Genomic DNA, 21,187 nt, shown 5'->3' with positions numbered 1-21,187 from the left:
TAGCACTTTACATCTCTCTTAGAACTTATTCTTATGTATTCTTCAAAAGAGATCGTTTCTGACGATATGCTTCAAACACTTCATAATCTTTTTAGATTTTCATATAAATGTAAATCTTCATAAATATGTAGTAAACATGGATGCATCTATATAATATACTACGAGAATATCATAAAAAGTTTGTCTTTGCATGGATACATTTGGCCATATCAAATGATTTTATTTCACTTCATCACCAATACCGATTTGTAACCTATACAATTTCATATCTTTTGGTGTTCGAACTCTAGTCCATTCCTTCCACGTTTTCCAAAAATATTCAATTTACTGGACTACCTATTCCAGTTTGGCCAATCTTTCTTTACATTGTCGACAATCATAATAAAACATGGATTAATATCATCACAACCCTTGATCACCTTAATACGTACTATATATAAATAGTATCATTGATGATCATCAATTTGTACACCTACATTTCTCTTTATGCATGCATAAGATATAGACATTTTCATAGTCACTGGATACCTATATAACATTCCACATCGACCAATAGAGAGGGGGTGATGTGTCTTATATGTACATGCCCGTCTCCATTTAGCACGAGGCCTTTTGGGAGCTCACTGGCTTCGGAGTCATGGGAACTTCGAATTTAAGCGAGTTTGAGCTAGAGCAATCCCAAGATGAGTGGCCCATTGGGAAGTTGCTCGTGAGTTCTCAAAAACAAAATCTTGAAGGCAGAGAGGGGGGCCCAAAGAGGATAATATCATTCTATGGCGGAGCTGATCTAGGGATGTGACACCAAATCTCAAGCCTTAATCCTTTCTTTATGCTTATTTTCTCTTAGAAGACCATGCTAAACCCTAAACATCACCCAAGCATTTCTGTAAATCATGAGTCAAGCATCATAATTAATTTTCTTTGTTTCAAGAAACCCATTCAAGCTGGTGGGAGCAATCCAGAGCTACTAGAAGATATAGTCCATCTACAATTCCAAGTTTTTGCCTTTCGAACTCTCTATCTCTTGCTAAACTTATGGGTTCTTAGCTCCCACACCACAAGCTTCTCATGCAAAGCATAGTAATATCTTGATTCACCAAAGCAAACTCTCATGCCAAGCCTATACAACATCAATGCACAATCTCCAACTCTTTCCAAAGCCACCGGAAACGTTAACACAAAACATGTAGCTGCTGGAAGAAGAACAGAGTACTCCCCTGTGACTTACTTCTCCCTTGGGATGCTTTGGGCGCTATCTCAAAAAAAGAGGACAACAAAAGCTTGATCTATCACTCTATAGTACTCCAAGAATCAACAAGCCTGGACAAGTTTTTTGACCAAAAAAGACCCCAACAATTATATAAATATTTTGTTAGGCCCAAACCAATTATTGTAAATATTAAAAAAAAAACTTACCTAATCACTTTTTCTTCTGGTCAAAAAGTGAAGGAGTTGATTTTGGGTAAATCCACTGCATCACTTCATCATGCTATGTGGGATATCAGATAAATTTTTCTTAGAGATTGTCAACATTTTAAATTATCATATTTTTCAAAACGCTTGAAATTTAGGGTAATCTTACGACAACACAAAATTATCCATTTTCTTGTAAAAAGAAAATAATTTATAACAGACGACAACAAAAGAATTTAGGTCAATCTTACGACAGCATGGCGGAAAATAATCCATTTTGTCGTCTTGTAAGGTTTACCTGCAACTTCTGGATTAAACAACCTCCTCTCTGCTTTGCTGCTGACCAGAAAAATGTAGGTCAAAATGAATGGAGCGAAAAATATGCCATCGACTTTAGGTTGGGTTCGGTAGTTAGGTGGCGGTCTTGTTTAGGTGGCGGTCTTGTTTACTTACTTGTAATACAATTAATTAATTAATTAAAACCAAATGTTAAGTTAAAGATATATAATGGTTTGCTTCAGCACAACAGCTGTTCTTCCTGCACTCAACTGTAATTAACGTACGTTCTCTCTCTCTCTCTGGGTTTTATGCTCTGAGTCTAGTTTATATGATGCAGTCCATATATTCAAGTTTTTCTGTCTTAAAAATGATTGGTTGATTTGGTTGATGCTTGTTTCTGCATATTGACTGCTTTCTTGGACACAATGGAAACCCAATGGACAGATTTATTGCTACATTTTTATTTTTTATTTTTTGGATGAAGAACAGGGCAAAGCAGATAGATTATTGAAGTTCATGTAATTTCTTGTAAAATTAACTAAATGATGGGAGTTTCTAATGTGCAAACTGATTTATTTGTTTATTGACCCTTTCTGTATTTTGTGTGTATTTTTGTTCTGTTTACCCTGCTTTTTAAACTTGGCTCTCCTGTTCTTCTGGTTGTTGTTTCATTCAGATAACCTCTTCATTGGTGAACTTGTGGAGGTAATCAATATGTGATCTCATCAAAACTTTAATCATCCAAATTAAGGGGAAATGCCCAAATTAAGCCTTATTATAGTGTCCTCAAGGTCAGTGCTATTTTGCTCCTCGCTTCTTGTACTGGTTTTTCAGCAAAGTTTCATTTTTCATTCTCAGGGGTTCAGGCATCAGAGATGTTTAAGAGACTCACATTTCTCTTGTTAGTTGGGTTGCTGGCATGGGCATATCAGGCCATCCAACCACCCCCTCCAAAACTTTGTGGCTCCCCCAGCGGCCCACTCGTCACGGCATCTAGAATAAAACTGAGGGATGGAAGATATTTGGCCTACAAGGAACATGGTGTTCCAAAAGAAGTGGCCAGATATAAGATTATTTATGTTCATGCCTTTGGTTCTACCAGACATGATGCACTGATTGCAACAACCGTCACTAAGGTTTTCAATTTGTTTCTCAATTTCAAATTGATTTTATAGTCTTCATTGGTTTTTGAAGTTTGTGTCCAAAAATTAGATTGGTTAACTTCTTGATGGATTCTTTTTCAGGAAGTGCTTGAAGATTTAGGGGTGTACATTGTTTCTTTTGACAGACCGGGATATGGTGAAAGTGATCCAGATCCTAAGCGAACGCGGAAGAGTTTGGCTTTAGATATAGAAGAGCTTGGTGACCAGCTGGGACTGGGATCCAAATTTTATGTAATTGGATATTCTATGGGTGGACAGGTCATCTGGAAGTGTCTTCGGTACATCCCTCACAGGTAAGACTTTCCTACAGGCCTCATGGATAGCATAGGCAGTTCTCTACATGTCCTTTGTGAATGTTAGAATACCAATCGAGAGAGAGAGAGAGAGAGAGAGAGAGAGAGAGAGAGAGAGGGATGAATTAATTTCAAATATCATGCTGCATATGTATTTAACTTTATTTTGGCTGGATACAATATGGAAACCTTCTAAATGTTGAAGTAAAGATTTGCAAAGGCTGCATAATACATTAATTACTTTACACCAGCATTGGAACTTCATTGAAAGTAGGTTTTATCTGGTACTTATGCTTGTATCAAATTCTGGATACAAGGCTTTACTTCAATGATGACCAAATTCTACATTACCTGATATGTTAATCAGTATTGAAGTTTTTCTCAAGTTTGATGTTTGGGATTCTGACAGGCTAGCAGGAGCAACACTGATTGCTCCTGTTGTCAACTATTGGTGGCCAGGCTTGCCTGCCAACTTGTCCAGTGCCTATTATAAACAACCTCCGCGGGATCAATGGGCACTTCGAGTTGCTCACCACATACCATGGCTAATCTACTGGTGGAACACTCAGAAACTATTTCCTACATCCAGTGTTGTATCCAGTAGTAACCCAAATATGAATATTTTTTCTCGCCAAGATTTGGAGATCATACGGAATGCGAACGTTTCTGAAAGAGATAACAAGGTACTTTTCTTATTCGGTAAATGATTAGGACTTTTTTATTGAACTCAATAAGAGGGACACAACATGAGGCATTACTTCAGCTCGGTCCATTACCACGTACCTTAGAAGATTCAATATAAAGCTTCATATGATGTGAAAAATTAACTTCTCAAACCGTTGTACAACAATTTGAAACCCTTGAGCTATAGTGCTAGTTGAGGTTTTCAGGAGCCTCCTGGTTTACAGGGCAGTTGGGAGTTTTGTTTGTGCTGTAATCTTGTTGAAAATACTCTCATCCAACTATACTTGACTCATTTTATGTGGCATTCGTCCTTGCTACCAGCTTTGATGATTCATTTATCAATTGCAGGTACAGGCCAAGCAGCAAGGAGAATTTGAGTCAGTCCTTCGTGACATGATGGTTGGATTTGGGACCTGGGAATTTGATCCTCTAGATCTGAAGAACCCTTTTGCCGGTAAGGAAGGCTCTGTCCATCTATGGCAGGGTGATGAAGATCTGCTTGTCCCAGTCGAACTGCAACGCTATATTGCAGAAAAGCTTCCATGGATTCACTACCATGAGTTACCAGGTGCTGGACACTTGTTTCCAGCTGCAGATGGTATCAGTGAAGCTATCTTAAAGGCACTTCTGATTGAAGAGAAGTAGCCCATTGTTGATACAGGGCAGCTCTTTCTCTTCCCTTTTTTTTGTCCTTTGTATCAGACTCAAATTTCTGTCATTGTTTAATATTTTGCTTCAGCAAGATAGATTTTGTAAGGAATTGGACGAAACTGGCTTAAAATTTTCAAATAGATTAAATATTGGAAAGGAATGAGACTTTTTGAAAATAGTTTGTGAAGATTGATAAATTCTGCACAAATGACAGATGCAATGCACTTGGTGCAAATATAAGACATGGAAGGTGCCAACGGGGTTTAGCCAAGTGAAAAAGGACCTTGACTTGCATACTAGTGGTCTTAGGTTCGAATCCCCACGATACCATGATAGTGTGTGTGTGAGAGAATCTCTCATAACGTATAGTTTAAACTATCGTTTGTGCTTAAAAAAAAAAAAAGGCATGGAAGGTGAAAACATGGCAGTAGCCATATGGGTAAATTCTAGGATACTTTTTTGCAAATGTGTAAGGAAAAAGTAGGAAAGAATAAAAAGGAGATGAAAAGAAAGCATCAGGAGGAAGTGTTCTTGTACTGCTGATCAATTGGCTTATTCATGAAAGAATAGGGTTCTGGCGAGGAAAATATTTTATTTAATGTTTTTATTTATTAATTTTAGAATAATTAATTGTTTACTTTTATTAAGATTAGGATGTAATTATTTTCTTGTCATTTAAGTTTTAAGAAGCTTCCTACGATTTTGGAGTTCTATGTTTTCTATTTGAACAACTTTAAGCGTTGTAATTGACGGCTTATTAATATCATTATTAAAATTATTGAGATTTTCTCTCTTCTTTGGTGAATTTCATAAAGCTGATGGGTCTAGATGTTTGTCGATCGTTTGCTTGTTCTTGGATCTGGACGTTTGTCGATCATTTGCTTCCGGTATGCATCAGTATAAAGGTCATACAATGCCATGATGTTGGTGGAATTCAAGCTACTTTAACTCGAGTTCAAAATTTCTGATTGACATTTAGGACGGGCATGTAGAGAACGGGAATGAATTGCTAATAGTTATCACAATGTCACACTTTCAGATGAACAATAGACAATTTATTCGTTAATGTGTCAAAGACAATGAGCACAAAGACCATAATTGGATTAAAAGAGCAAAAAGTAAGTTAAAGATACATGAAACAAGCAACAGAAACTGTCTTAACTGAGATGAACTCGGATAATCATTTTATGGCAATTCTTGGGTCCAGCTTAAAAGGATCATCTGAAAGAACTATTCAGGCTCATACAACCATTTGAGTCGTCCTGAGAAACAACAGAACACCGTGAAAGAAAGAGAAATCTTCTCAGCTTACTTTGGCAACCCAGTTTCAGGGTTGAGAAGAAATTGACTTTCATCTGACAGCACAACTGGACCTCTCCCAGGTCTTGTGCAAATAAAGTAACTAACATCTCCTCTGTGCCTCTGGGATGGATCCTTGATTTCTGGAGGTGCAGGCAAACTTTCGATGGCCTCCAGGCTCTCAACCCCAGCATCTTTCAGAATGGACTTATCACCAAGAACGAAACTGTGAAAAGAATTAAGAAAAAATTTAAAAGAGAAAGCCACACACACAAGGGGGAGCGAGGTTGGTGCCATCAGAAAAATCATTGATGCGGAAACCACACAGAAATAAGAATCTCTTAAGCTTGAGGAAATGTCATATGAAAGCCCACAAATATTACCTGTTCAAATCTGCATCAGATTTTGGAGGAAAGCAGAATAGCAGCTTCTGAACCAAAAGGGCAGCTGTTTCTCGGTTACGTGCGATTAGAACCGCATTCGGCCCCGCATCAAATGTATACGCCACCTGTCAGTTATTAAAATATTTTCAACTACTCAAAAAAATAGTATGAACAGTATGCAACTCAAATAAGCTTATAGAGTATAAAATATTTTCCCAAATAATATTTAGTAGCAGACGGATGCCATAAGCTAAACATAAAGTAAGATTAGTGCCACATGAGATAAGCAGGTTCAGATTAGTATTTCTGAAGCCTTTAAGAGTCACAACCGAAATTTAGTACTTTTACTAACATGTTATAATATTGCCATTCAGGAAAGGTATATCCCCAGGGAAACTTCCAAGCATGGTTTGAGCAATAACGTTTATTATGAGAACAAAGTCTGAACCAAATTACTTGAAACGCTAATGCCAAAAGTTTTCTTTTCCACTAATAATTTGTAAATTTATTAGTTACATCTTCGGAAATTCTTTACAGCTTGCTTCTGTTGAGGATGTGCAATTTGCTTCAGTTGAGACATTATATGAAGAAAACATGCAAAATTGAAGCTTTAACTAGGTTAATCTTTTTATGCTGAAGGACTTCTACTGAAAATACAATCAGACATACCAAATTCAAGATATGACTGCTCACAGAGCACTAGCAATCTTAGAAATTTAAGATCACCGTTTTTTAACATTATCATGCTACAAAGAGCAGCAATCAGTATTTTATACTCGTTAAAAATAATTTAGTTTCCTAACCTGAGGCGTTCCTGCTGCACGGTTCCACTTTTCAACAAGGCTGATTATCCTGAAACATAGTTACTTCATCAATATTGAATTCCAAGTTTCTAGTTCCGCACCTCAATGAAAACATAAATGAATTACTGTAACCGCTGAGCTTTTCAAGTAACACAAATGCAAAAAAGAGGCTTGCCTGTGGGATGTATCATTCATGTAGAATATGGGGGGACATGTGTCGAGGCAAACAGCATGAAACTGGTTACTGTCAGTACAGGCCAGTTGTGCAAAAGAAGCAAAATCACGATTTTTTATAGCTTCTTCCATTTTTAATATGCGTTTGGGTACCACTTCCTGTAACAGTATAAAAAGACAAACAGAAATATACAAGTTAGATCAGGGTTAAATGACCCCACCAAAATAAGTGACAGCAGATGACCTAAAAGAATAAGACACCGTGTTTTTCTATTAACGGTGCACTAAAATGAGGGAGCTTGAAGGTACAAATAATTCAAAATTATAGAATTTATGGATTAAAGTTCAGTTCGTAAAATTCCTAGCATTTAAACTAGGCAGTGAAAGGACAATGGAGAATGTACCTTCGCTCTATGTTGTAAGAGCAAACTTGTTTCAACAGTATCACGCATTCCTGTAGTGCTACTCGTTTCCTTCTGCTGTGAACTTACCTGGAATAAACAAAATCAAGATTTGAATAACTTAGGGTATAGGGTGATAAACCTAATCAGACATTCAGAATACATCTTTGGCTTCTGTCAGGATTCTATACAAATTGCGGCACCTCAACGTTCCAAAATAAGCATGTGCAGTCATTATAAACACCCATCATATAAATTTTTGGGCTGGGTACAACTGCCAAATTATGTTTCCATTCCACCAAATCCACCTCATGACAACAAAACATGCACTAACATGACTTGCAAAAAATAAACTCGACTTTATAAAAATTATTCTTTTTAATAGTAGCAACTCTCAAATTAAATACATTAAATCAAACTTTTAATTCTTACTATTTTTTTTTTTAATCTTGACTACTTAATATCTTCCTAACTCTTTGTGCAACTGAACGGGGATAATTTTTTTTAAATAAATATAATATAATATTCAAAGGTAGTATTTTGCAAAACTGAAAAGTATCATCGTGCCATTGATACTGACCAGAAAACACATTTAAGATAATATGGTTGATACTACAAAACCAGAAAGATGCATATCACGAATAGAAATAACGTCAAACCATCAAACTACCCAAAAAATTATATTTTAAAAAGAAGAGAATGAAATGCATGGCCAACTCAGAGATGGAAAGTCGAAAATTCAAAAGACCCTAGGGAAAATCTTTCAAAAACAACCGAGCACAAGATGACAAGAAAAGAAAGTCATATCCACAGGCCAAAATTTGCCAATAAAATCATTTGACAGAATGCATAGAACATATATTACATACCACAGCAATAACAATGACAAGCTCATCCCAGTGCTTCTCGTCCGCAAGTTGAACTGCAAGACTGTCGGTTCCCTTCTCATCCTTAATAGATAATGATACCAAGAATCAGCACTAAAGACTGAATAGAATAACTTGGTTTTTAACAGAGGACATAACAATAACCATAAAAGAACTAAACTTACTTTTCCCATGATCCACTTGACAAATCCCCCATACAAACTGCGACAAGCACTGCCCGAACCTCGCCTGTATGAACAAACAAATTTAGAGAATTATCATCACCAACTACAATACTTGAATCTCTATAATGTGAATACAGAAGAAAAGGGATTTATAACACAACTACTAAGATGAACTTAAAAACACACATAGTGAAATCCATTACCATGAGGTCCATATAGTAGCAAACATAATAACTCTGATACTTATCATGACTTAAAAATTCCATGAACAGCAGCCACATTCAAGCAATGAAAATGAAGCACAAGGCATTCACAATTGGAATCATTATAATTGAAGCAAGATACAGGCAACCTGAAAATGAGATAATTGAAGAACTATTAAACTACCTTGCAATAGCAGAAAGCTGGCTGTGATCTTCATTCGCATTCATTAACTTTGCGAGGGCAAAAACTGCAAGTAGAAACGGAGGCTTAGCTATGATATGCTCATTGCTTAATTACTATTTATTGACAAAGAATGATTAATCCAGTACCCAAGTAACATTATTAACACAGTCATGTGTTCTCAAACTTAAGGCACTAATCATGTAACAAATTAACAATAATATGATCAGTATTATCCGTTACCAAGACAAGCAAAACCAGCTGCCGAGGAAGCCAATCCAGCAGCAGTAGGAAAATTGTTGTATGAAGCAATATGTACATTCAATTTCTCCCAATCCTTCTTAGTAATCTTGATTCCCTTTTCCTTATCATGAACATCGGTAGCTCGACTACGAATTTCCCTTAAACAGCTCTGGAATCTGCCTCCAGAAAGAGAAATCTCCTACACTAACCGGAAAAATAAAAAAAGAGCCACGGATCAGTGAAATCCCGAAACGATCATGGTGTTTGGAGAAGCAAATATTAAACCTCTGAGAATTCTGTGGCAAAAGCAACAGAGCCAATTTCAAAAGCTCAATACTAGTGATACAGCTACTATAAATTTTCAATTTCCTTTCCATTTCTACTTTTTCTTGCCAACCAAATGGGCAAAAACTTAGAACCCAAAAGTTTTTTTGCCTTCCAATGGGGACCCACCAAGTTTATGTCAAAGCTAACAGCAAATAAAGACCTTCAAATCCTTTGTTTCCCATGCATTTTCCCGGGAAGCAAACACAAAGAGACTACTGAGAAGACGTAAACAAACAAAAAGCTTTTACCTTTCCATTGAGCCACATCCGATCCTGGTCAAAGGAGGGACTGACGGAGACAGTAGTGGTGGTGCAGAGGTGCTCCGGATCAAGCGTCACGCTGATGCTGTCATTGACCGGCAATATGAGCGTCTCGTCCCTCTTCCCCCAGTACTTGATCACGGCGATGTTGGTGGGCGTCTGCGCCGTCACCATCAGCACCCATTTCTGCGACTCTTCGGCCATTTCCACGACGCCCACTTGGTTTCTCAAAAAGCCGCCAGGAAAACGAAGATTTTCCAGGAAAGCGCTAAAATTTTCCGGGAAAAAATAGAGAGAGATCTAACGAACAATATGAATCTGAGGGTGAGAGCAAAACGAGAGTTGGTATTAGGAGTTTTATATAGTAGAGAGAGTGGAGGAAGAGGCCAAATGGTGGGATTTATTGTTCAAAGTTGAAAATTTTGAAGGCGTCCCGTGACGGGGCCCACCTCGGCGCTGTCTAAAAATTCAGGCTGTCATAGGAAGACGCCATAGTTGTTGGACTTGGACTTCAATTTTTACTTCGATTTATTAAATTTTTTTTTTTTAATGATAATTAATGGCTCACCAAATTTTAACTGAATTTCAATCCAACAAAATGATGTTGTTCTGGGTAACAACTTTTTCATCATGCTATTGTTCTAACATTGTTTTTATGTTTTTTTCTTTTGGATAAATACCATAAGGTGTCCGGGTCAGTTTGCGCACACCTCGATTAATTCTCGCTCACGAAACTAAATTTGTTAGCCATCAGGTGTTACAATTGCCGAGACTCAAATTGTTTTTATGTTTTGACTTACAATAAATATTTTATTATTATTCTTTTTTCCGTTACAATATTTTTTATTTTTTATTATTTTGAAGTAGCAACAAATATCAAAATTCTAAATGAAAACCAAGCAAACCAACGAGAGAGAAAAAGTGGTAGCTATCTTCTGTCGCCTCTTAACCAAACATGGCTATTTAAAAAGTAAATCCTAAAGTGGCTAATCTCGATTCGGCTTATTGAATTACAATGTGTAATTAACCAAATAAAGTAGTTAACGTAATGCTAATTTGTTAATTTTCAGCGATTGAGCGCTATTTGTACAAGTTGATAATCTGTATTAGTTTGGAGAGTGATGGATTGTTCTTAGCAATTGTTGCTGCAATCAGCCTTGTAATGATTCAAAGTCATTTATAAATGTTTTAATGTTCTTTTTTATAATTAAAAGTGCATAAGAAAAATAAGATAGTAGTGAGAAGATAAATGATAAATGTGTAGCCTTCTTCATTTTTACCACTCATGTTTTTCTTATTCATTTTATAAGACGGTACTTTTATTTGTGATGTGGAATAATACTCTCAACAATAACGTAGGCTAAATACGGGGACAAACATACCCCACGCCTAATGCATGCTTAATTAAGTTTTTTTTTTCTTTTTTCGTTTTGTTGTTTCTAAATGGGACTTGCCTTTCTCGTTTTTAACATTTTTTGTTAGCTTGTTATATTTCCAGTAATATAAGCAACATGAGACGCAAGCTACCAAAGCATCAAATCAAATACACACTCAACAGGTACTCCATCAAATCAAATACACACTCGAAGAAAGATTGGGGGGACTTTGGAACTTTTTTGATTTTGTTTTCTCCGACTTCATCTCTTTTGTTACATGATAAATTATTTAAATAAATTTATTTGTTTTTTCTGTACAAGTAATATTAGAGATGGGGAGAATCAAACTTAAGATATCGGGTGCAGAATTCAGAGTTTCATTTTAGTCCATATAGTTTGATTCTTGCCATTTACGTTTTGTAATTCAATAATTATGAACTCAGAAAAGTTTGATAAACAATAGAAAAGTTATGAACTCAGCAGTCCAACCCTGTATGTTGTTAGGGATGAAAAAGAACTAGAGATGATTTTCCATTGAAGAGAAGGGGAGGAAAAGAATCAAACTCTTAGCAAAGTATAGAAATACAGTATACAGTAGTCTACTGTATAATGAGTCCAAAAGTACGGTGTACATATGTATAGGATTTTTAACAAGAAAAAGCATGTCTCATGCATCCACTTCGACTCAACTTTCCATGGTTGAGGAGAGTTTGTGGCGATTATATTTAAAAATTACATGGGCTTTGTCTTGGCTGTTTTCCTTGCACAAATAGTAGAATCTTTGACATTATTCTTTGCTCATGGCTTTCGGGCATATACCAAACAAAATTGATGCTTTTAATTGGGGCAGATGGTTTTATTGCTGAGAATTCTGCAATCAGATGTGGACTAATGTATGAAAAACAATATTTGTTACTAGCACATTCTACATATTTTGTTTTCAGTGAGTGTGTCAATAAGGAATAATTCAAGGTTGGTAGGTTGGTGAAGGTGATTTGGAAATTGACCCATTTTGTGCAATATTAGTTTTCTTTTGTGAAGACACCAATTTCTTAATCTTATTTTATGTGTTGTTTTCCAGAGTAGTACTAGAGAGGCCACCTTTTAAGTATCAATTAATATATGATAATATCTTATTTGCTGTGAATAAATAAGTTCCAAAGTGAACTTAAACATGAAACAAATGAAACACTGCCACATCAGTTGATGTATCTGAAAAGTTAGTTTCTCTAGTACTATTTCTCGAAACTATACACGAAATTTCTAAAAGTGCAAGAGTAACAATATTATTTATCAGGAATCTACCCTGAGTGTTGATAAGGTAAGGCACATCAACAAAATCAGCTCCAGTAAAAATAGACTCCAATATATCAAAACTGTGATCACTTCTCTCGCTCTGAAAATTTAGAAATCACTTTCTCACTCTTCAACCTAATTTTCACTATAAAAGATCTAACATTGTGCGCCATTATTGGAAGAAAAGAAAGAGCTGTAAATGCAAATAATTAATAGAAAAGTAATCAAGTGATCGAGTTTGAAGAGTATGTTACTGCCAAATATTTTTTCCAAGTACTGCCAAGATTTTATTTGGTAAACAAGTACTACACCCAAGTGTAGACACATTTGAAAAAGAGAAGCAAAAATGAAGCAAGAAATCTTGTTTTCCCAATTCAAAGAAAGAGTGAAATCAAGTTATTCTGTGATTTTTCTCAATGCATAAACATGCGTGGTAGATAGTTATTCCAGTTCAAAGTCAACCAAGCTAATAACCTAAAAAAGAAAAAGAGTCAACCAAGCCACTTTATATGACGAGGCTAACAGATTAATTAATGTATAATTTCCTGTTCAAGGAGATACAGTTTATATTACATTGAGTATATTTTTATTTGAATATGTATTTCCTGTTACATTAATAATATGAAATATTGTATATTTCATAATTGTCAATGTGAAAAATACGTAGATAATGTATGTAGGTTAGTCAAGTTGACTCCAGTAGTATGTCTATCCTTCAGTATCCGAATTTGAATTTTTCTCCATATAACTTAAGAGTAATTTAAAATATCGCATATAAAAGAAAAAACGTAGGGAAGTTGGTGGGAGCCAAACAATATTTGAGAGGGCCGTAGCCAAACAAACTTGGCTTCATTTAATACAGCATGTGTGTCTCACTCAGCAAGTCCTCTCCCCAAATCTGCACGAGCAGTCAAATATAATGATAATGAAAAGGCAACCATATATCTATATGCGTATAGAGTTTTCTCAGTCAAAATATGACAGCCCAGCCCTCCATTGTTGGCTTGGCTTTGTTTGTTTTATATTGACAATGACCTGGACTGTCCCGTTTATTCAATTTTCTTAGCTAATAATATATATTAGGACGGCCCTCTCACCTACTTTTATTTATTTTCCATCTTACCTATAATTTACCTATAATTTAATGTCTTGATTTATGTATTTATGCCGCCTTATGTAACAACTTAAAACTTAATGCAGAGGGGGGCAACACTAGCTTAGTTGTGAATTTTTTTTATTTAATATTATACTTTGTTTCAAATGTTAAAAAGAGTTATAAAAGGAGTGGGAGGCCAAGGCCTCTTCGGACTTGATTTCGACTCTACTCCTGATTGCACGTATTTTAAATTTATCTGAAATTTGCATACACAACAAGTAGGTTATAGTTTGTAGAGCTTTTCGTCGTTACCGAAGCCAAAAAAAAAAAAATGGATTTAGCTCAAATCCTTATTCTAAGTGGTGATCAAGTACATGGAGAGAGTGATTAAGTGATTTTTATTATTTTTAATAGATTGAATAAAATGCTTGTATATGTTATAATATATTCTGAAGCTTGCTGGTGCTTTGAGTTCGCACATTCAAACTTGAACGGCGCCCCAGCGAAGCTAACTAACTTCGTTACTGAAAAAGGTTGACTTGAATGAAAATTGGAGTATCAATTGGGCATTCTTTATTTGGTGGTTTCAGTTTGTGGGGTTTCAATATTTAGGTCCAACAAAAAGTTAAATTTTTCTGTAAATTACTCAAATGGTACTTAAACTTATACCCGATTTATATTTTGGTCTCTCAATTAAATTATTCATTGAAATGGTTCATTAACTCTATATTATTCGCTCTATTGATCCTACGGTCTAATTCTCTGTTAGATTTAACCAAATTTGGAGGTAAATATGACTTTTCATAATTAACAAATAAAAATTGGGTTAAAATAAATAGAAAATTAGAAAAAAAAATTAAAGAAAATGAGAAGAAAAAAAAAAGAAGGAAGATTGGGAGGAGGAGGAGGAAGAAGAAGAAGAGATTCCTATTCTGCATCTCACAGCTTCTGTGCCAAGGGCTGAAAGTCTTTTTTGAATGGGTTGCGTTGGGTTTAGTTAGTCTGCTTCCTCCCTATTTAAGGAGCGCTTATTCCCACAGCTTCTTCGGGAGCAGCTTATTCTTGTGCTATAGCACAGAACAAGGCATTCAAGCAAAGGAAACGCCGACCACCAGGCCGTGAGGAAGAAGAAGAAGAAGAGGAAGAAGAGAGAGAGAGTTGACGGACGAAATAACCAATTTGTTATCATATTTAATGGAAATATTGACAGAATGTAACAGTATGACCAATGGAGCAAATAATATAAAGTTGAAGGACCATTTGAACAAATAATTTAATTGAGGGATCAAAATGTAAATCGGGTATAAGTTTGAAAACTATTTGAGTAATTTACCCTAAATTTTACATACAATTGTTGTATAAACACTCTTCTCGTGACGAGGGACATGGTTCAAGTGATTAAGAGCACTTACAATATCATTTATGTTTAAACTTTTCATGTGATGTAACTGCTTAAATATGAAAGAGAAATTTCATATTACCAAGAATTCTGTTTACACTCGTGTTTCAATGGGTTTCTATTTTTATTCTAAACATTCTCTTCTCTGGACACCCAACTCTTCCCAAAAATGCCATTTCTCTAGTTCATCAAAATATTTTTATGTGGACACCTATCTCCATCATTGACTGATTTCATTTTGTTTGTCACCAACCCTAAACCCAGCTCTACTCATCACCCTCACTTCACCCCATTTAATATGCAATGATTGCATACGTGTGAAGGAGGATGAGAGAATGATGACTATTTTAAGAGCATATATCCCTGCACTTAAGGTCTTAAGTGTGATTCCCTCCTCCCAATAACCAAAAACAAACAAAAAATCTTGATAGGCCAAACCCAGATGGACCTGGTTTTAAACTTGTTGGTCAGCTTGATAGTGGCTTATTAGTGTCCCAATTGGTTGGGAAAGAAATGTCCGCCAATTTTAGCAGATACTCTTTTGGTCATTGTTGAACAGAGCACTTAACTTGATTGTTAATGACTAGGGCCCAAGGGTATATTCTAGGTATGTTACCTTAGGCCTACAATAACTCTTTTGTTGTGATGATCTTTAAAGGGTGACCAAGAACTTACAAAATTTTGTTCATTAAACCATATAGTAAGATGAGAATGAAGAAAGTAGAAAAATAAGGTACACATGGGAAGATAGCTAGCATTCTTCTTATTTTTAACCGATTTTTATATATATTCAACAATGTAAACTAGAAAATAATTATATAAAAAAACGAAAATAATGAAATTCCAAAATCTTTTGGATCTGAAAGTCTAAATGTTTTCAGTTCTTCAATTTCCTCACTCTTTGGTTCTCCTTCAATTTATTTTTCTCATTGACTGCTATCTCGCCGTCTTATATCAAATCCAATATCAGCTCTGGTTTTTGCTACTCTTAACTTTTCTATTTCCAACATTTCAAGGAAAGATAAGGAGCCATGGTCTTGCATAACAAATGTAAAATTATAGTTCCAATCTTATGAATGTCTTTTGACTCAAAAGGTAAAGTTCCCTTAAATGGAAGAGCTTAAGGAGTAGTATTAGCACTTCTCTATTGTTTAATATGTAATGAATGCGTATGTGTAAAGGAGAGATGAGATAATGGTGACTATTTCAGAGTGCTAATACAATATTGGTTTACCTGCTTACGTGATTAGTGTTGTAGACACAATGGATTTTATCTCCACGTGATTAGTGTTGTAGACGCAAGGGATTTTATCTCTGGTTGTAAGTAAGATTCTCTCCATAAGGAGGCTATAAAGGCTTCAACATATGCAATTCCATGAAGGCCTGCAGGTCAATCATTGCTTTCTTCACTGGTTCGTACTTTTTTCTCTTTAATATGTTGGGAGTAGAAGGATTTAAAATTCAGATATTTCAGTTCAAACCTCTCAGTTTAACCACATAGATGAACCTAAAACCTCCTTTCAAAACATAAAACAAGAAAACTTGAATGGATTATAAGTTATGTTCTTGAAGCTAATTGTAATCGACATAAGACGTTATGCAGTAGTGCTTGGAAGTGTGAGTGTGAATAAGAACAAGGACAAGAACAAGTATATAAAGAGAATGATACATGAAAAGGAATAAAAAGATATGTTAGTCATACTACTCTATATATCAATGATTGATAAAGCAATAATATATATACTCTTTTCTATCTAGATATTAAGTAGGAATCATACAGAGTGAAGTATTGGTTTGACATGTTAAAAGCATAAAATTAAAACAACGACAAATGCAGAACTAGAAATTAAGTTAGAGAGAGAGAGAGAGAGAGAGAGAGAGAGAGAGAGAGAGAGAGATACCATGGCGAGAAAGTAAATGTTGATAAGTGGCTTTATGTCAAAGACCTATTTTATATCCCCCGAGCTATTGGCTCAATTTTTATCAAGAAAGTTACCTTCAGATTGACTAATAAGTAAGAGTATCCACTATTTCTTCTCAACATCAGGAAGAGATTTCAGTAGAGAGAATTCTTCTGGGTTACCACTCAATATTATGCGCCCAACCTTAAAAATTTGCAACCTACTGAGGTTGGGTATCTTTGAAACCACTCCAAGGACCTCCTCTCCTTTCAGTTGCAGTTGCATTTGACTTGCCAAAAACTTCTGCAGTAACTTTGACACCTCACCAGCTGCATGTTCCAATGGATCTATTTTCGCTTTCTTATTTGGATGCGAGTCAGAAGTTGAAGTTAACGGTTTATACAAGCATGCAAGTTAGGAATCAAATTGCTGTTATTTTCGTCTTCAGCCTCCATATTTCTTCAGCACAAGCACAAAGAGAAAGTAAACATCGAAGAGAGCAAAAACAGCACAAGAGAAAAGATTCATTTTTCTTATATTGTTTTTTCATAGAACCACGATAACTAGACACACAAAGTATTTGATAACAAGCAGAGAGAAAGCAAACATCTGATTCTAATCTGTCTGAATTCTGAAGTATAACAGCATTGACTAAACCAGCCAAGGAGTGCAATGCATCGTGACTATTACAACCAGAAAGAGATAAAGTGTGATGAAGTTCATACCTCATTGTCACATGAAGTATTTGAGTCGTTCATTTTATTATCTATGTACAATGTCAAATACAGATTACGGAGATGTGGGAACATTGTAAAATTTTCCAAAAATAATAAGACCTCTCTATCACTTTTATACGTTTCTATGTTGGTTTGGTTGGCAGCTGGATCTGAAATTGGTACGTCATCATGTAATTTCTCCTTTGATTTTACTTAAAATATATAAAACTATGTTCATCATCCTCCGCAATAATATTATTGGTCTCCGATGACATACATACACATATAAATATATTTGTTTATTATCTCATATATTTTGGCATTCTGCTCAGCTTTGGATTTATGAGTTTCAAGAATTATTACATCACAGATTATGATTTTGTTCTTGCCAATATTGTTAATGGCAGGGTAGACATGTATCGAATGAGAAAGAGGAAGATTGTGACAACTCTAGTTGCAGTAGAGTCAGAAAAACAACGTTTGTGTGCATCCATGATGTTAGTAACTGTCATATAGATCCAATGGAGCAAGAATTTTATTATGATCCCCCCATTGAGAATAATGTAGATCATGGCACTATTGATACCATTGCAGCATCCGACCAATGGTCTGTATGAAGGGGTAATTTGGCTACTGAGATGTGTAATGAGTGGATGGCAAATAGAGCAACATAACATAAGTATTTGTTGATCATTTGAATGTACTTAAAAGAATTTTCGTGTTATTACTAATTTTGTGAATTTTTGGACTATTTTTATGGTATCTTCGTGTGATTTCTTATTTTTAATTTTGCTTGCATGTTTTTTTATTTTAAATATAATTATTTCTGATATTAAATAATTTTAATAAATTTTAAAAATAAATTTTGTTTGAAGTCCAATGCAGTCCAGCCCATACTTGTACCAAACAACGGACTGAGCTTTAGTCCAGTGCAGTCAAGCCCAACTTAATGTACCAAACAACTTATTAAAGTCTATTCCAATCCAAGCCGAACTAGTCCAACACTCCAAGCCCAATCCTAACCAGTCTAGTCCAGCCTACCAAACAAGGCCTTAGTGTCCCAGCAAAGGGTTGACAAGACTGATAAAATATGCATTCATCATTATCTAGGAATGGAAGCGAACCATTTGTGCTATTGAAATCTGAATGAGGCATATCAGTTTGTTGGGAGTGGTAATGATTCCAAAGGCGGCTGCATAGGCCGTGGGCTAGTTTGTTGTAGTCGCGCTGCACTTTGGTTTTGGTTGGTAAATGTCAGCTGGTTCACAAGGTTATAGGGACTAACAAACCCTGCAGCTAATTTATCTTCGATTCCCTGTCCTGTAGAATTCAACTGGCTTAATTGATCCGCGGAAAAATCAGTATCTAATTTTGTCTTGTAAGTACTTTGTTAGGTTGTTCAACTTTCCTGGTAGAATTGCATGAGATGTGTTCCCGGTTTCTTGAAAGGTTTAAAGAAACCAACTCAACAAGATAAGTGATTTCACTTGGAATCTCCCTGTTAATCTATTGCTTGAGAGATCAATTCTCTTCACAAGGCCCAAAGTGCTTTTGTATGTCTGCATTCTTCCTTTCCATATGAAGCTTGCATCATCCTCGTAATTAGTACTAACAATTGAGTTATGATCCACATTTCTAAAAAAAGTATGTGTGCTGAATAGACTTGGATTTCCTTTTTGAGCCAGAGTAGTCAAATTGTTGAGGCATTTGGGTATTCTTCCAGAGATGTTCATAGAGAAATTCATAATTTGAATGTGTGTTAGATGGCATTATTAGTTGCACCTTCAACCGTTACAAATGCAGCTGTAACAGCTGCAGATCACCCATGATATTAGCACCAGCTGTAGTCTCTCCTTCCTAAGAATCTTGTAATTATTTTGTAATCTTTCCTTGATCATAGCAAGTGTAACGCCTCCTTGATATCAGCTCTTTTGAATTTCTGTAACTGATTCATACTGTGTATAAATATAGAAAATCTCAACACTATTTGGTGTGAGGAAATCTAAACTTTATATGGTATCAGAGCTTTACTGATCCTATTCCTTTTCTTATCTTCTGATCTCTATCGTTATTATTTTCTTTTCTTTTCTATTCCTATGGCTACATCAGATGCTGCATCTCAACCTAATCAAGATACAACCATCAATCCCACTTCCACACTCACTCTCAATCAAACAATGCCAATGCCTAATCCTTCACACTTTCTTTCCCTTAAGCTCACCCCCACCAATTTTCTTTTGTGGAAGACACAATTTGAGCCAATTCTAATTTCTCATGACCTTGAAGGTCTCATTGATGGAACTGACACTGCACCATCATCTACAGTAGGTGCGGGCAATACCTCTCAGTCCAACCTAGAGTTTATTTCTTGGCGCAAACGTGACCAAATGCTTTGTAGTTGGATTATTGCATCCTTAACTGAAGATGTTATGCCTCACATAGTAGGCACCTCCACCTCCTTTCAAGCCTGGCAAGCTCTCACACAAGCTTTTGGATCTCCTACGAATACCCGACTCCTTCAGTTACATACTCAACTTCAAAATTTCTCAAAAGGCGATCTACCGGTAGCGACTTATCTTCAAAAGGCCAAACTCATAGCCGATCAACTTGCAGCCGCAGGAAAACCCCTTGATACCAATGAGTTCAATGCTATTATCTTCCGCAATCTAGGCAGCGATTACAGTGATATGGTCACTGCCTTGTCTACCAGACTCAGTCCCATCTCTTATTCAGAACTCCATAGCCTACTTGTGAGTCATGAAATTCGTCTTCAAGAGCAGGCAACTTACTCCACCATTCTTCCTTCTGCTAATATGGTGTACAAAGGCCAAAATTCCAATAACACTCGGGCTCCAGCATCTCCAAATTTCCACAATCATCGAAGTCAATCAAATTTCAACAACAGATCACATCAAAACAACCACAGGTCTTTTCATACCAGATCCAATTCTCAGCACCGTGGATTACTCCCAACCCCACCAAATCCTTCAAATACAGCAAGATGTCAGATTTGTAATCGAACAAATCATTTGGCTGCTACATGTCGATATCGCTATGATAGGCCTAATGATGCTTCTGCTCACATTGCATCCTTTCCAGCATATTCAAATAGTGATTTTAACGCATGGTTTCCTGACACTGGCACAACTCATCACGTCACTCCGGATCTTGCCAATCTCTCCATCGCTAATAACTACAATGGTCCTGATCAATTGAAAGTTGGTAATGGTAACGGGCTAAATATTTCTCATGTTGGGACATCTACCTTTTCTAATGCCACTCGTTCTTTAATCTATCTCATATCTTACATGTTCCTGATATCACAAAGAAACTTCTTTCTGTTCATCAATTCTCCAAAGATAATAATTGTTATTTTGAGTTTCACCCCACTTTCTTTGTTGTGAAGGACCAGCACACGGGGAAACCTCTACTTCACGGGCTGAATGAAGGTGGCCTCTATAAGCTTAGTAACATTGCCATCTCCAATAAAAATGACGGTCCCATGGCTTTCTTAAGCGAACGTGCCAATTTCTCTTGTTGGCATGCACGCTTGGGTCATCCACATCCACGTGTTCTTCGTCAAGTAATAAATGGC

At 36.0% G+C, this 21,187-nt stretch overlaps 2 protein-coding genes across 3 annotated transcripts; one reads left to right on the top strand and one right to left on the bottom strand.

Annotated features, from left to right (window-relative positions):
• Nucleotides 1,749–4,659, top strand: LOC18779991. 2 transcript variants are annotated; one of them, XM_007211457.2, is made up of 6 exons: nucleotides 1,749–1,972; nucleotides 2,369–2,397; nucleotides 2,551–2,828; nucleotides 2,937–3,148; nucleotides 3,558–3,831; nucleotides 4,181–4,659. In XM_007211457.2, the coding sequence occupies exons 3-6, from the start codon at nucleotides 2,568–2,570 to the stop codon at nucleotides 4,475–4,477; spliced, it is 1,044 nt and encodes a 347-aa protein (XP_007211519.1). In that variant the 5' UTR covers nucleotides 1,749–1,972; nucleotides 2,369–2,397; nucleotides 2,551–2,567; the 3' UTR covers nucleotides 4,478–4,659. The 2 variants fall into 2 exon arrangements, with proteins under 2 accessions (XP_007211519.1, XP_007211518.1); XM_007211456.2 differs by lacking the exon at nucleotides 2,369–2,397.
• Nucleotides 5,473–10,303, bottom strand: LOC18778318 (diphosphomevalonate decarboxylase MVD2, peroxisomal). Its single transcript, XM_007211682.2, has 10 exons — nucleotides 9,797–10,303; nucleotides 9,222–9,420; nucleotides 8,982–9,045; nucleotides 8,595–8,658; nucleotides 8,413–8,493; nucleotides 7,547–7,633; nucleotides 7,144–7,301; nucleotides 6,969–7,017; nucleotides 6,166–6,290; nucleotides 5,473–6,008 (listed from the first exon to the last, which is right to left on the bottom strand). Exons 1-10 carry the CDS (start codon nucleotides 10,010–10,012, stop codon nucleotides 5,792–5,794), a joined length of 1,260 nt encoding a protein of 419 aa, XP_007211744.1. The 5' UTR covers nucleotides 10,013–10,303; the 3' UTR covers nucleotides 5,473–5,791.

Source organism: Prunus persica, chromosome G2 (assembly GCF_000346465.2).
Source record: "Prunus persica cultivar Lovell chromosome G2, Prunus_persica_NCBIv2, whole genome shotgun sequence".
In the NCBI taxonomy this organism is placed as follows: Eukaryota; Viridiplantae; Streptophyta; class Magnoliopsida; order Rosales; family Rosaceae; genus Prunus; species Prunus persica.
Note: the sequence above shows the minus strand (reverse complement) of the source record. Positions and strands in the feature narration are given on the sequence as shown.

Coding starts and splice junctions, on each gene's coding strand:
- LOC18779991 (XM_007211456.2), top strand. CDS start 2,568: ATGTTTAAGAGACTCACATTTCTCTTGTTAGTTGGGTTGCTGGCATGG. Junction 3,149..3,557: donor CTTCGGTACATCCCTCACAG/GTAAGACTTTCC, acceptor GGATTCTGACAG/GCTAGCAGGAGCAACACTGA. Junction 3,832..4,180: donor TTTCTGAAAGAGATAACAAG/GTACTTTTCTTA, acceptor TATCAATTGCAG/GTACAGGCCAAGCAGCAAGG.
- LOC18778318 (XM_007211682.2), bottom strand. CDS start 10,012: ATGGCCGAAGAGTCGCAGAAATGGGTGCTGATGGTGACGGCGCAGACG. Junction 9,046..9,221: donor AGCTGGTTTTGCTTGTCTTG/GTAACGGATAAT, acceptor TTCTACTTGCAG/TTTTTGCCCTCGCAAAGTTA. Junction 8,494..8,594: donor TCAAGTGGATCATGGGAAAA/GTAAGTTTAGTT, acceptor TTATCTATTAAG/GATGAGAAGGGAACCGACAG.